This window comes from Papio anubis, chromosome 9 (assembly GCF_008728515.1).
Source record: "Papio anubis isolate 15944 chromosome 9, Panubis1.0, whole genome shotgun sequence".
NCBI lineage: Eukaryota > Metazoa > Chordata > Mammalia > Primates > Cercopithecidae > Papio > Papio anubis.
In genome coordinates, this window is record NC_044984.1 from 74,256,793 (window position 1) to 74,272,748 (window position 15,956).

The 15,956-nt window shown below is 41.0% G+C and overlaps 1 protein-coding gene and 1 pseudogene across 9 annotated transcripts in view; one reads left to right on the forward strand and one right to left on the reverse strand.

Annotated features, from left to right (window-relative positions):
• Nucleotides 1-1,854, reverse strand: part of PPP1R12A (protein phosphatase 1 regulatory subunit 12A) — a 161,947-nt gene extending 160,093 nt beyond the window's left edge. For all 9 annotated transcript variants that reach the window (XR_002515723.2, XM_003906819.5, XM_009181263.4 and 6 more), the window contains exon 1: nt 1,011-1,854. Coding sequence is in view for 8 of the 9 variants with exons in the window: in XM_003906819.5 (XP_003906868.1) it covers nt 1,011-1,247 (237 nt within the window). In the remaining variant the exon portion in view is untranslated. The remainder of the gene's footprint in view (nt 1-1,010) is intronic.
• LOC116268901 overlaps nt 1,742-15,956 on the forward strand; it is a 94,517-nt pseudogene continuing 80,302 nt past the window's right edge.

A 15,956-nucleotide genomic window follows, 5' to 3' on the forward strand; every position in this document is an offset into this window, starting at 1 on the left:
TTGTGTTGCTTTTGGCCTGTTAAAGGCAAGGCAACATTATCTCTGGATTGCCAATAGTTTCTCCTTATTTGGCTAACATTGAGAGATCCCAATCAGACTACTATAAAACTTTAACATGCACAAAGCATCCATTTTGAGAAAAGTTTGTGACCAGTCTTTTTTTCTTCCCACCCCCAAAAGAAAAATCAGAGCTTGGTAACCGGCTTTGAAAAGAGTGTCCCCTATTTATTCTTCTCTTTCTAACACCAGTGCACACCCCAGGACCTGGGGCTCAAGGATCTCTGACATTGCGGCAAACTTCGAGTATCAGACTCAACACGTTCCGGTCCGGAGGTGGGCAAACCCTTTAGAGGGCTTCCTTACTCTACCCATTTCCATCCCCTTCCTTTCAGCCGGTGCAGATCAGCTAATTACACCCTGTTTTCCCCTCCCCAGTGACCAAGAGTAATAAATGAGAAAACAGGAAATCGTTCGCTCAGGGCACTCGGCTTAGGGCTCTAGATTACTATTATCATCATCATTTGTCATCAAGTCCTCAAAAGTGCAACAAATCCAATGCCTACCTACAAGTCAAAGATGTTCATCTGCCTAAGCGTCCCTAATGCCTCTTGTTAGTTTTCTTCCTTCAGCATCCACCCCTCCGAATTTATCACTGACACGGGGGCCCAGGCACAACCCCACTACACCCCTCCTTGTCTCGACCCCAAATCCCAGACTCATCCACCAATGGCCCTGGGGCCCCAAGACGACCACAGTTCCTTTTCCCCTGTGCCCCGGAAATCAGCCGGTTCCCAACTCCACCAGCAACTGTTCTGAAGGGGGCCTCAAGCCCAGCGCCCTCCCCTCCACCAGCTCTCCCTCCCGCCCTCTCGGGAAACCGCCCCCTCACCCCGCAGCAGGGAGTCTCCCGCCGCCCCCAGCCTCAAGAGGTGGAGAACTGAGGGCAGGCCCCGGCGGGAGGCCGACGAGGACCCTCAGGGTCAGGAGAGCCGGCGACTGGGCGCACAGACCTGGTGCAGGGCAGTGAGTCCGTCCACATTGGCGTAATTGATGTCGGCGCCGCGGTGCAGCAGCTTGAGGACCTCGTCCGTGTCCCCGCTGGAGCAAGCAGCCAGGAAGACGGCGCCATCGTCGAACTTCACCTTGGTCTTCTGGCGCTTCACCACCGGAGGCTCGAGGTCCGTCTCGGAGCCGATCCAGCGCTTCAGCTGCTCGTTCCGCTTCTGCTTCGCGTCCGCCATCTTCATCCCCTCTCCTGCCGCCGGGTCTTCTTATCGCGAGGGGTGGAAGGGGGAGGCGGAGAGGGAAGAGAGGGGAGGCAGGGGGTGTGTGAATGTTTCTATGAGTGAGGGCCAGAGGAGGGCTGGGAACCGGGAGGAGACGCTCGAGACTTCCAGTATCCCACAGAGCACTGGGGCGGCGCGCCCGGCCGAGCGGACCTCCCTTCCTACCAGAAGCCCTCCCGCCCCCAGCACGGCCACCCGTCACCGGCGGCCAATCTAACGTAACTTCGCGAGATCCGGCCTGGGAGGCGCCCTTCGACCAGTGCGCATGCGCCCTGGGTCTGCGCCCGCCCCAGGAAAGGCGCTCCCGCGAACTGCGGCGGGGGTGGCTGGGCCACCGGAGGGAAGCGGGTGTGGCCCAGGCAGCGGGGGCTGGGACAGACCTGGAAAGGAGGAAGCGGGGAAGGAAGGTTGTCCTGCCGGGCTGGGGGCTCCCGGTAATCCGGAGGCCAGCAGTGGAACTGCAAGGGTCCACAGGGCAGATCTGCCTCCCGGCCTGTTTCAGCTACGCTGAGTCGTTGGCTCAAGGCGGAGGATTTTCCTATTGGCTGCATTATTTGAATGGAATGGAGGATAGGTCGTGAAGTAGGTGCTGGTGGTTGCTCTAAGGAACTCAGATGAACTTGGGCATGTCAGAATTAATAACCTATTAAAAGTGAGATCTGTGTAGCGGAGGGTTTTAATGGTAAGTTCTTGAGGTGACCACCTATTGGCCAGGGTTGACCTGCGGTAATTGCGGTGGCTTCCTGCCAACCCCCACTTTAGAAATGTTTTTCCTCTTCTCTTTACTTTTGTTTTGCTTTCTCTCACGCTTGAGTTCTCTTCCTTCAGTGCTTTAAGCCTGTCTCGTAGGACCCATGAGCTTAGCTCAGCCTGATTACTGGTCCTTACCTTTTAAGGGATTTCTGGTTACAGCTCCATCTCTTTCTAAGGAGGGTTAGAGACCTAGCTGCGTCTAGTATTTAAACGGAATGTTAATGAAGGCTATTAATTCAACCACTATTTTTTGAATACCTACTATAGCCAGTAACTGTACTAGGCACTGAATATACAATGAAAAATATGACATTTATTTGAACCACCTCTTGAGTTCACTTGCCCAAACAAGACTGTAATTTATCATCTTCATAAAAAAAGACTTTAACTTTGCCTTGTATGACCACACGCGCACACACATAGGATTTGTAATACTGATGTCTTATGAGCCATCTATCTGCAATCTCCACCAATTGATTTTACTGAACACTACATCGTTATTATCCACTACTATTTTTAGAGCATTTAGAAAAGCCAAAATAAAAACCACAAAACCTTACCATGGAAGATTAGGGGTCGTCTAGATTGAGTCCCTCAAGAACTAGATAATTTACTTAATTTTACCCAGAAGTAGAATTAGAATTCACTCAGCAAATACTATGCACCTGTTCTGGGTAAGGCATTGTTCTGGGTGCTGGAGATAGAGCAGTGAACAAATAAGCTTTTCTTACTGTCAGCATAATGCCTTTTCCAGTGGACTACACAGCCTATCATATTGAGAAAATTATTGAGTAAAATATAATTAAGAAACTACTCTGCCTGTGAGACAATTTTCTGAACCACAATTAATAGGATAGTAATAGAATCCAGGTTAGGGTAAAAATATTTCCCCTGAAAACATTGTAGAAATAGAAAATGAATGTAATATTCATAAGATGTACCATTGTATGTTCATAACATACATTAATGATAACATCAGACCTTTGAATATTCATGGTGTTAGGTGCTGAAAAACATTGTTAGCACTGAAATGCAAAATCCCTATCCACAGAATACAGCTCAGAATAAAAGAAAGGAACTTGAGGATTTCCTTATCAGCTCCTCTCTCTACCTAGGCAAACTGACAGCATATACTGTTTTCCAAGAATGTTATGGCATATTTGGTAGCTCTTAAAAGTGCCCTTGAAATACAGATGGGTATCTCAAGTTTTCATTCAGGCAAAAGGAGTTTAGTGGGAAGTATGCTATTCCTGATTCAAGCACTTATTTCAGGATGCAAAATTAATAATAGTTTATTAATAAAACATAATTAAGTTCATTCAGTTCCCAGAAGCTGTCAGGGAAAAACCAACCAACCAACCAACACCAAGACTGTTATCATGTGCAAATTTCACTGAATTTAGTTTTTCTTCTTTCGTGGCTCTAAGGTTCAAGATACTCTATGTTAATATTGAAAGTGCTCTTCAACTGCCACCTACTTTGTCTTTAGGGAGGGTTTCTTTTTAATTGTTGTTAGTGAATTAATGGTACTGAAGACCTTGGGTTAATTCCAGAACAAGCAAAATTTTTTATTGACACACACAGTCCCGGCACAGTGACTCACACCTGTAATCCTACCACTTTGGGAGGCTGAGGAGAACTCTGTCCAGGAGTTCGAGGCTGCAGTGAGCTATCTGCACTACAGCCTGCGCGACAGAGCTAGAACCTATCTTTACAAAAAAAAAAAAAAAAAAAAAAACACAGACAAATTATCCCTAATTTAAATCTGAGATACTAATTTACATTTATACACTTGAGAATAGAACAGTCAACAAAGACCTTGTTTCTAAATCTTATGTATTCTACACCTGGGCCAAACTCTCTTCCATTGCATAATAATTTCTTTCCAATGTTTTATTTAAGAACCTGAAGAAAAGGCTGGGCAGGGTGACTCATGCCTGTAATCCCAGCACTTTGGGAAGCTGAGGTGGGCGGATCACCTGAGGTCACTAGTTTGAGACCAGCCTGGCCAACATGGCAAAACCCCTGTCTCTACTAAAAATAAAAATATTAGCTGAGTGTGGTGGCATGCACCTGTAATCCCAGCTACTCGGGAGGCTGAACGCGAGAATACAGGAGAATTACTTGAACCAGAAGGCAGAGGTTGCAGTGAACCAAGATCACACCACTGCATTCCAGCCTGGGTGACAGAGCAAGACTCTGTCTCAAAAGTAGAAAAAAAAAAAAAGTTTTGGAGAAAAGTTTACAATCTGTTCACATCATAATTTATTTAGTCCTACACAGGGAGTTGACCAGAACCAACACGGAACCACCCTAACTTGCTTCAGACTCCATTGCTAGATCAATCCTGATTTCTAGATCATAGCATCTAATCCTTTGCCTTGCCTCTGGATTACAAGGTGAGTTTCTAATTTACTTTAGGGTAAATTTTCTGCCACATCCGACTTCATTTCAAGAAACTAAGCCTATCACAGTACAAGTAATAGCTGATATGCTCATGAAACTTCTTTGGTCTCCCAAAACTGGAAATGAGATGAGTGTCTGGCAACAATCTAGAGTGCAGTTATGCTGCTAAAGAAATAACTCATCTTCATTGCACATGACTCCCAACCTGTATCACGTGTCAGAATGTCACATGTCCCTTTCATAGGAATTAATTTAATATTTCCCAAACTTTATCAATTTTGTTGCCAAATTCAAGAACCACAAATACTGGTATTTCCTTAATGTTTTCTTTAACCTTTTTAAGACAAATTTATTTTAAAGCAACATTATGTTGCTTTGGTAAGTGAAAAACATTTTCACTTGACATAAGACTGTTAAAGCAAATACAATGAAAACAAAACATTAGTTAGGTTGTCTGTCAAGGGCCTGAGCCCAAGCCATACTCCCAGTTTGTTAAAAAAGGGATATTGGTAAGGGTTGGACATATGAGCATCAACCTAAGATTTTTCAATTTAGCATAATCAGAAAGATGAAAAGATAGTGAAAAAAGAATATTTTGCTAAGTGCTTCACTGTTGTTTTAATGTTACATCTACCTATTATAACATTACCTCATGTACCACCAGTCTACATGTCCTACACTTTAGGAAGCTGGCTGACTTTAATTAGTATGTGTAATAATAATTATGACTAATTAAGTGAAGGTTACAGGATAGGCCTTAGTGGCACACCCAACTCAAGGTGTCAAGGCAAGGAATTGGCAGGAAGGCCAATTTGTATGAAATATCTGTACTGAAGGAATTTCAAAAATAAGAGTCATTCTCCATGGCACCGAAATTACAAGAATAAATTACAAGATGAAGTTTTCTTCAATATCTGGAAGGCAAGTTTAAGTGCATGAGTTCTGTCTTGGATCACTAGTATTTAGTTGAGGGATCCATTCAATTGTCCTTCAAATCAAATCCCAGGAAAAGCTTTAAAATTCCTTCACAGACCAGAGTGCAAAAACAAAGTAAGGTATTCATGAGAACCAAAACATGCTGACCGTGCTCAATTTTGGCAGGTGGGAATATCAGCTTCATGTGGTTGTCTTAAAGATTAAATGAATAATGTATGTGAGAGAGAAAAAAAATTGAGATTTTGTTTGTGTTCTTGTATTTGCCTTTTCCTTCCCTTATTTAAACTGATAGCAACTCTGCTTCCTTGCCTCAGGGCAGGTTTGTGGCAAGGAAGAAAGCAGAAGTTGCTTTCAAAACATTTTCCCTCCTAACTTGAAATGTCCACCCACCAATTTCTATTTAATAAGAGTTTAGGGCTAGTGATCTGATTGGAATTAGTATATGAGGGTGCTAGAAACTTAATGAAGTTCTATTTGCAGAGCACTATAAATCAATAAAAATAGCAGTTTTCTAAATTTGCCTTTATTTTCACTTTACAAAAATTTTGACCATAATTCCATGGAATGTTATTTTTACTTAGGGTGGAACCAAGCAGAGGGGTTCACCCAAGCCATCCTTGGGTGTTTCCATGGGAAAGAAGGATTTCACTGAGAATAATAAGTGACACCAAGGCTCAAAAGAATGGGAGAGAAGTCTGTTGGTCTCTCGAACAGCAAGGATTTGCTCACAGATCTCTGGAAGTAGCCAGAATGTGACAGGATCTCAAAATGAATGGCTGCTTCATGGAGGCTGGTACGTAAGCCTGGGACTCCCACTAGCCAAACATAGCTGTGCCACAAACATGGCTGAAATGTAGCAGTTTGGTGGATCTGAGGTCAGTCAGTAAAAATGTATTGATTGGCACCTGTTCTTTGTCAATCATTATTCTGGGTTCTGGGTTCACAGGAGTGAATGAAACAAATGAAGTACCTGCCATCAATGAGCTTACATTCTAGTGAGGAGGGACAGAAAATGAATACATTTTAATTCAGATACCACTAAATGTACTGAAGAAAAAAATTGGGCTAAAGAGAGCGAAAAACAATTTCTGAAGTTACTTGCAGTAAAGAGTGGGAGAAGAAAAGATACTGATTTAACCGGGAAAGATCTGAGCTGAGGGTGTATCCAGGTTTTCTGGAACCTGATATTGTTACAGTTTAGAGATTCTTCTTTAAGAAAAAGGATTTAAAATTACAAATAATTAAGTTCAGGGCCTTGGAAGGGGTCCACTCAAGTGAACAGAAGATTATGTGCTCCTTATAAAATACATGATTTAAAACTACAACAGTGGCTGGGCGTGGTGGCTCATGCCTGTAATCCCAGCATTTTCCCAGCACTTTGGGAGCTGAGGCAGGTGGATCACGAGGTCAAGAGATCGAGACCATCTTGGCCAACATGGTGAAACCCCGTCTCTACTAAAAATACAAAAATTAACTGGGCATGGTGGCGTGTGCCTGGTGTCCCAGCTACTTGGGAGGCTGAGGCAGGAGAATCACTTGAACCTGGGAGGCGGAGGTTGCAGTGAACTGAGATTGTGCCACTGCACTCCATCCTGGCGACAGAGTGAGACTGTCTCAAAAAAACAAACAAACAAAAAAAAAACTGTAACAGCAATTGAGTGTATAAACACTCAATTTGTTTCCTCAGATCTATAACCAAGGATTCTAGAATATGTGTGTCAAAACCCAACTCTCAGTTTTATTAGGTATCACTTAACATCAGTTTAAATCATTCATTTATTCACCATTCATTAAGCCAGTATTTATGAGTACCCTATTGGTACTCTGTATGTACCAAGCCCTGTGTTAGTGCTAAAACTATAACAATGTAAACACTCATTCCCTGCAATCAACAATGTATACTGACCAAAGATTCAATTCCATGATCAAGCATAGCACCATTAATAGTAGAGCCACCTCCATTATGTGCCTAAGCATTACCTAAATTTTAGCCTGAGTTTAACCAGGCCTTTCAGATCAACTGTCACTTTACTAGAAACATGGAAGTAACATATTAAATGATACCACACATACTTAATCAGAAAAACCTGAAATGTAGGTTAATCTCTAGTGCACTGGCCTGGTCTCTTTTAAAGTCAGTGTTGTAAAAAACTTTAAATAAAAATGTTCTAGATTAAAAGATACTGAAAACCATAATGACCAATTAAGCTTGTAAATTTTGATTAGGTTCCAGTTTGGAAAAAAATCAATTATATATAATTGATTATTGGAAAACTTGAATATGGATTGTTTTAGATGATATTGAGGAATTTTTGTTATTTCTGTTCTAAGATGTAATAATAATGTGATTTTGTAGGAATGTATCCTTAATTTAAGGAGATGAGTATGTTAAATATGATGTTGACAACTTCCTTTCAAATGATTTCATGAAATAAAAAATAAATACAAATGCATATAAGTAGATAATGCAAGTTTGGTAAGATTTTAATTTCTGAATTTAGGTCACAGGTATCCAAGTATCTTTTACTATTTTTTCAACTTTGCTGTTTGATATTTCTTACAATAAAATATTGAGGGAGAAAAAGAATGGATTATGGGAGACCGTGTTGTGACTCTCTAATAATTAGAGTCAATGCCATTACTCCAGAGATATTTGGACATGTGGGTGAGGTGTTTTTGATTATCAAAATGATTGTGGAACACTACTGTGGTTTAGTGAGGAAGAGAGTAATAACTAAATAATTTGCAATGTGTGGGAATTTTCCAAACAATAACTAAGTACCCTTCCCAAAATGCTAATAACCCCTGTTGAGAAATACTAAAATTAAACCCATAAATAGCTCCTACAAAAAATATTTCCTTGACCTTATATACAACTCTAATGTTTGTTCTCCAATTCACAAAACAAAGTGCTCCTGATAAAAAGTCATCTATATTCATGGTTTACATATCCATGTTTTCTTTCTTTCTTTCTTTCTTTCTTTCTTTCTTTCTTTCTTTCTTTTAATTATACTTTAAGTTCTAGGGTACATGTGCACAACCTGCAGGTTTGTTACATAGGTATACATGTGCCATGTTGGCTTACTGCACCCATCAACTCGTCATTTGCATTAGGTATTTCTCCTAATGCCATCCCTCCCCCAGTCCTCCACCCCGCAATAGGCCCCCCGTGACGTTCCCTGCCCTGTGTCCAAGTTTCCTTACTGTTCAGTTCCCACCTATGAGTGAGCTCATGTGGTGTTTGGTTTTCTGTCCTTGTGATAGTTTGCTGAGAATGATGGTTTCCAGCTTCATCCATGTCCCTGCATCCTTTTTTATAGCTGCATAGTATTCCATGGTGTATATGTGCCACATTTTCTTAATCCAGTCTATCATTGATGGACATTTGGGTTGGTTCCAACTCTTTGCTATTGCGAATAGGGCTGCAATAAACATACATGTGCATGTGTCTTTATAGTAGCATAATTTATAATCCTTTGGTTATATACCCAGTAATGAGATCTCTGGGTTAAATGGTATTTCTAGTTGTAAATCCTTGAGGAATCACCACACTGTCTTCCACAATAGTTGAACTAATTTACACTCCCACCAACTGTGTAAAAGTGTTCCTGTTTCTCCACATCCTCTCCAGCATCTGTTGTTTCCTGACTTTCTTTCTTTTTTTTTTTTTTTGAGATGGATTCTTGCTCTGTCACCCAGGCTGGAGTACAGTGGCACCATCTCTGCTCACTGCAAACTCCACCTACTAGGTTCATGCCATTCTCCTGCCTCAGCCTCCTGAGTAGCTGGGACTACAGGCACCCGCCACCACACCCGGCTAATTTTTTTTTTTTTTTTTTTTTTTGGTATTTTTAGTAGAGATGGGGTTTCACCGTGTTAACCAGGATGGTCTTGATTTCCTGACCTCGTGATTCCCCCGCCTCGGCCTCCCAAAGTGCTGGGATTACAGGCGTGAGCCACTGTGCCTGGCCTGTTTCCTGACCTTTTAATGATTGCCATTCTAACTGGCGTGAGATGGTATCTCATTGTGGTTTTGATTTGCATTTCTCTGATGACCAGTGATGGTGAGCATTTTTTCATGTATCTCTCGGCTGCATGAATGTTTTCTTTTGAGAAGTGTCTGTTCATATCTTTTGCCCACTTTTCGATGGGGTTGTTTGGTTTTTTTCTTGTAAATTTGTTTAAGTTTTTGTAGATTCTGGATATTAGTCCTTTGTCAGATGGGTAGATTGCAAAAATTTTCTCCCGTTCTGCAGGTTGCCTGTTCATTCTGATGGCAGTTTCTTTTGCTGGGCAGAAGCTCTTTAGTTTAATTAGATCCCATTTGTCTATTTTTGCTTCTGTTGCCATTGCTTTGGCTATTTTAGTCATGAAGTCCTTGCCCATGCCTGTGTCCTGCATGGTATTGCCTAGGTTTTCTTATAGGGTTTTTATGGTTTTAGGTCTAACATTTAAGTCTTTACTCCATCTTGAATTGATTTTTGTATAAGTGGTAAGGAAGGGATCCAGTTTCAGCTTTCTACATATATCCATGTTTTCTGTTCATTCCTCAGTCCACTCAAGTTTGGTTCAACAACCACCTTCCTTTAAACTAGTTTTATCAGGATTAGCACTGATGTCTTTGCTAAATCCAAAGGGTGCTTTACATTATTTGACCATGGTGAATATTTCCTCCCTCTGGAAATTTTCCCTTGTCTTCCATGATACTACTTTCTTCTGGGTTTTCCTAACTCTCTAATTACTTTTCAGACTCCTATTATAAGCCCCCTTTTTCTCTGCCTACATCTTATTTCACAGGATTTCATCTTTAGCTCTCTTTTCTATTTAATTTTTCTCAGATCCCCACCTCAAGGCAAAATATTGCACCTAAGTCCCATACCTATTTACACAACTGCCTACTGACATGAAATCTTCAAGCCTAACACACATGAAATGGAACTTAATATCCCCTCACACACTTCCTTCTCTTACAGGCTTTATTTCAATTAATGACTAGGATCTACTTAATGCTTTAGGAACCTATCCAAGAGACATGGATTCCAAATGGCAAGGGAGGGGAGTGGTAGGGAAACAGATGGCTTCCAGGAGGAGGTGACACTTAAGCTAGGTGACTAATCAAGGGAGAATTGAATGAGGTATTTGGAAGTGATGCAATGTGAGTTAGGGAGGACACTCTATGTGCAGGAATAGAAGCAAAAGCACAAAGGAAAATAATGCTACACTTTTTTTCTGAAAGTGGAGAGTAACTCAGAATTGATGAAGTATACTTTTTTTGGGGGGAGCAGGAAGAATGGGCAAGAGATATGGTTGGTAAGGTAGGCAGAAAATAGATCATGAAGAATCTTTTATGCCATTCTAAGGAATCTGGATCTTATCCTATCAGGTCAGAGTTCACAAGTTGATTGTTCACAGACTATACAAGTGGCTTGTTTGGCTTATGCCGTGCTTTAAAACGTGATGAATTATTTGTTGACATTTAAAAGCTAAACGATTTCACATAAAATCTGGATTTCCAGTCTCTTTTGAAGACCTGGAAGTTCTGGCCACATTTTCTCACATTTGACAGGCTCTAATGTCACCACTCTGCAATAGTCCCCATCTAATCTGCTTTGTTCAGTTGTCACTTCTGCTACCTGTCTGGCCCCTGAGAGCTTTGGCAGTTGCTACTTCTGCTTCAGATGATGAGAAATTATTGAAGCAAGAGAGTAATACCAGATATTTGGGTCAGAAAGATCATTCTGGAAGAAAAATAGAGGACAGGTGCTGGGGCATAGGGAAGAGTGCCCTAAAGAAATGAATGCAAATTCTAGAGTAACAGTGCATGTGTTTACAGAGGGAGAACAAACATCACTTTGCCCCAGACGCCATTTATCCTCCTAAACCACTGGATAGCTCAGAGGAGACAAGACTCATGCAGTACTGAGGTGACAGCTGAAGATGGCCTCAGCTAGAGCAATGATAGTACAGATGGAGAAGAGGGGCCAGGAATCAATAAAGCTTAATTATTGATTGTATGTGGCATGTAAAAACTGGAAGGAATGTAAAGTAATTTCCAAGTGAATGATAGAGAACAAGGTGCTAAAAATTCTCACTTATCACACTAATAAAAGACTTCTGTATTAATTGAACAAATTTGCTTTCATAGTGATTACCTTACTAGATCTATTTTCACATATGCCTAGTAACTATAAATTAGTCAATTATACATCATTTCTAAGTAAAACTCCAGGAAAGGTAATTAAATGCAAAATGAATGGAAATTTTAAGAACTTAACGATCACTAGGAACAACTAAAGGTTTTCTGAGAAATGAGCCATGCTAAATTAGGCTCGCTCATCATTTTGTTGCTTGTGTGTTTGTTTTGTTAAGAATGTTGGGGTAAGTCAGTATCACGTAGCGATAGAGTCTGAGAGAGTAGGCGCAATTAATAAAACTTCTCTAAGCTGCTTTGTCTTGATAGGTACATGGTAGTCATTGCATTTCTTAACCTAAACACATTATTTCTCATACTGTATCAGCTTTCCATTTTTCTTTTTCCTTTCTTTCTTTCTTTCTTTTTTTTTTTTTTTTTTTGAGACGGAGTTTTGCTCTTGTTGCCCAGGCTGGAGTGCAATGGCGCGATGTTGGCTCACTGCAATCTCCGCCTCCCGGGTTCAAGCGATTCTCCTGCCTCGGCCTCCCGGGATTACAGGCATGCACCTGTAATTTTGTATTCTTACTAGAGATGGGGTTTCACCATGTTGGTCAGGCTGGTCTCAAACTCCTGACCTCGTGATCTGCCCGCCTTGGCCTCCTAAAGTGCTGGAATTACAGGCGTGAGCCACCGCGCCCGGCCAGCTTTCCATTTTTCGAAATGATTCTCCACATTATCCTAGTTTATCTTTTTCAATTTTACTTTCCATTTTTAATTTTTTCATTTGGTTTTCAGTCACTAATTGAGTGACAGTGTTTTCTTCTACCTATTGAACTTTAGATATTTCTAGTTTTGCCGAACTATATGACTTTTATTTAAATCCTCAATATTATTACACCTACTGTATATGTCTTTACCTCTCTGACTCATAATCTCATTTCTCATACACACATGTGTACACACACAATATATGTATATATATATTCTATAATATACTATATGTAAATTATTTAATTTTTATTTTACTTGCTTTCATTTTTCATTATTTTCAAATTCATCCTTTTGAGTTTTATCCATGTCTTATTTTTATTATTATAGATAAAATTCTATATGACATTCTTTTCATATCTTTTATACCCTATTATGTAGTTACTCCAGTAACTAGTTACTCCAGTACTTACATAATATACATATAATATATACATATAATGTACATAATAGACATATAAAAATAAAGAAGCTTGTATATGTTTCATTCATACCTACGGTGATAAAAGAAGATATGAAAAACATACTGAGAGGAATAAGGGTTAGATTTGCTACATGCATATAGATTTGTAAGACATGAACAAGTTGAAATTATAAATGAGAATGACTTTATTTTTAATTACATCCAAGTAGGCAAACAGCCAAGATCTTTCTGTCTGAGAAAGTAATTAATTTTCACTTTTCTTTAGAATAGGTTAAAGACAAATTTTAGAGTAGATAAGAAAGCTGTTTCTCTGTTCATTTTCATAAAAATCACTGTAATATTCTAATCTCCCAGGAATAGGAAATGTTTATATGGCATCAGATTAGTTGAGATCTGAAGTAAAAGCTTGAAAACCTGTTTCAGTGACATTGTTCTTGTACTTTTATAGCATTCTTGTGTTTTTTACTGTGACACTCTTTCTGGTTCCCTTTATCTCCAGATTCCTATTACAGGTCAACCCTGTTTACTTCATCTCTAGAGGTAAAAGTTGACATAGTGTGTTTTTCTCAATTGTAAAGGTTTCTGGTATGCTATTGACTTAATTCTGAAAGTAAGACAAATATAAGAAGAAAAAAGGAAAGAACTAATTTTGGCACGATGAAGCTGTTTTAGATATTGATCATGGTGATGTTTATATGAGAGTATACATTTGTCAAAGCTCACAGAACTATACATGAAAAAAGCTGAAGCTTACTGTGGGTAAATTATGTTTCACTAAAAAGAGAGAGAGAACCTAAGACTGTCAGTCACAGCCAGGAAAAACTCCTATGCCATACTCAAATATCACATTCATATTCAGATGAAAATTTTTTTGTTAATACAGTAAATATTACTGATGTGACCTTCTATATAAATCCATTTTAGCTTATCTACTTTCATCTTCAAAACTTTGAAAGAAAATAGCTTCTCAAAAGCCATTCACACGCTAATCATTGGTTTTTCAGAAGTTTACATTTAAATATAAGTTAACAGTACTAAATTGGTTAACTAAGTGTGGTTGATGGCCAGCCTCCAGGATGGCCCACAGTGCATCTTGCCTCGGGGTGTTCACACCCCTGTGTAGATCACTTCCACAGTGAAAGGTGCTGATATATGTAAGGAACAGGATATTGAGGAAATGGCAGTGTGACTTCTCATCCTAGGCCATAAAAGCATTATTAAAAGTTTCTGTGGCCGGGCGCGGTGGCTCAAGCCTGTAATCCCAGCACTTTGGGAGGCCGAGACGGGCGGATCACGAGGTCAGGAGATCGAGACCATCCTGGCTAACACGGTGAAACCCCGTCTCTATTAAGAAATACAAAAAACTAGCCGGGCGAGGTGGCGGGCGCCTGTGGTCCCAGCTACTCGGGAGACTGAGGCAGGAGAATGGCGTGAATCCGGGAGGCGGAGCTTGCAGTGAGCTGAGATCCGGCCACTGCATTCCAGCCTGGGTGACACAGCGAGACTCCGTCTCAAAAAAAAAAAAAAAAAAAGTTTCTGCTTTGCTCTCTCAGGGTAACATACTCATTGCGGAGGAAGCCAATTGCCTTGCTGAAAGGATACTCAAGCAGCCCTATGGAGATGTCCACAGAGCAAGGAACTGTTCCCTGTGAGGAAGCCATCTTAGAAGAGCATCCTCAAGCCTGAGTAAAGCCGTCTCGTGACTGATGTCTTTTTTTGAGACGGAGTCTCACTCTGTACCCAGGCGGGAGTGCTGTAGCAGGATCTCGGCTCACTGCAACCTCCGCCTCCCAGGTTCAAGCGATTCTCCTGCCTCAGCCTCCCAAGCAGCTGGGATTGGCTAATTTTTCTATTTTTTTAGTAGAGACGGGGCTTCACCATGTTAGGCTGGTCTCGAGCTCCTGACCTCCGGTGGTCTTTCCACCTCTGCCTCCCAAAGTGCTGGGATTACAGGCGTGAGCCACCGCTGCCGGCAGACTGATGTATTAAATGCGACCTGTGGCCGGGCGCGGTGGCTCAAGCCTGTAATCCCAGCACTTTGGGAGGCCGAGGCGGGTGGATCACGAGGTCAGGAGATCGAGACCATCCTGGCTAACATGGTGAAACCCCGTCTCTACTAAAAATACAAAAAACTAGCCGGGCGTGGTGGCGGGCGCCTGTAGTCCCGCTACTCGGAGGCTGAGGCGGGAGAATGGCGTGAACCCGGGAGGTGGAGCTTGCAGTGAGCCGAGATCGCGCCACTGCACTCCAGCCTGGGCGACAGAGCGAGACTCCGTCTCAAAAAAAAAAAAAAAAAAATGCGACCTGTGATAGACCTAGAGCCATGCCACCCTCAGATTCGTGACCCATAGACACTGTGAAATAATAAATGCTCATTGTTGTTTTAAGCTGCTAAGTTTGGGGAATATTTTTGTTATATTGCAATAGACAATAAATACACTAATATTTTATTTTTCTGAAATATATTCAAACTCATATACTCTAGGACCAGCTACACTGACACAGAATACCATTTGCTAGAATTTTAAGCTCAATGATATTAATTAATAAAGTGAAGATACTGAAATATGTAGACAACACATTGATTCTAACTTCTAATACAAACAAGATGCTGAAGAAGTGATAGTTGTTTTTTGTTTGTTTGTTTTGTTTGTTTTGTTTTTTTGGTCAGAGCGTGTTTATTTCAAGGAACTGAAACCTAATCAGAGTAGTTTAAGTAAAAACAGGATATATTGCAAGGATAAAACCTCGCGGAAGAGAAAAAGCTGAGTTCTTGGAAATTGGAAAGTTGTCAGGTGGTACTTCCTTACTTCTTCCTCCCTCCTTTGCTCCCGTTTTCCCTCTCATTATTTTCTCTCTTCTGTTTCCATGCTTGTTACTCTACCTCCTTCTCCTTGCATCTCTTCTCTCTTTCTGTCTCTCTCATTCTCTCCATGTCTGTTCCTCTCCTCCCTGCTTTAATTTTCTCTACTCCTCTTTTCTTGTTCTCCTCTATTTATCCCTCCTTTCCTCCTTCCCTCTGTCCTCCATCCCCTCTGCAGCATTCCAACTTTCCTTCCCCTCTCTTCATCCCTCATCCCCTTGTCTCCTCTTCCCTCTTTTTTGCCTTTCCTTCTTTCTTCCCTTCTTTTCCTCTCTCCTTCCCTCTGCCTTTTTTTATACGTCTCCCTTTCTTTTTATATTTCTCCATAATCTCTTATCATTCTTACTATTTGCGGGTTTTTTTACTCTTCTCTTCTGAAGGATGCCT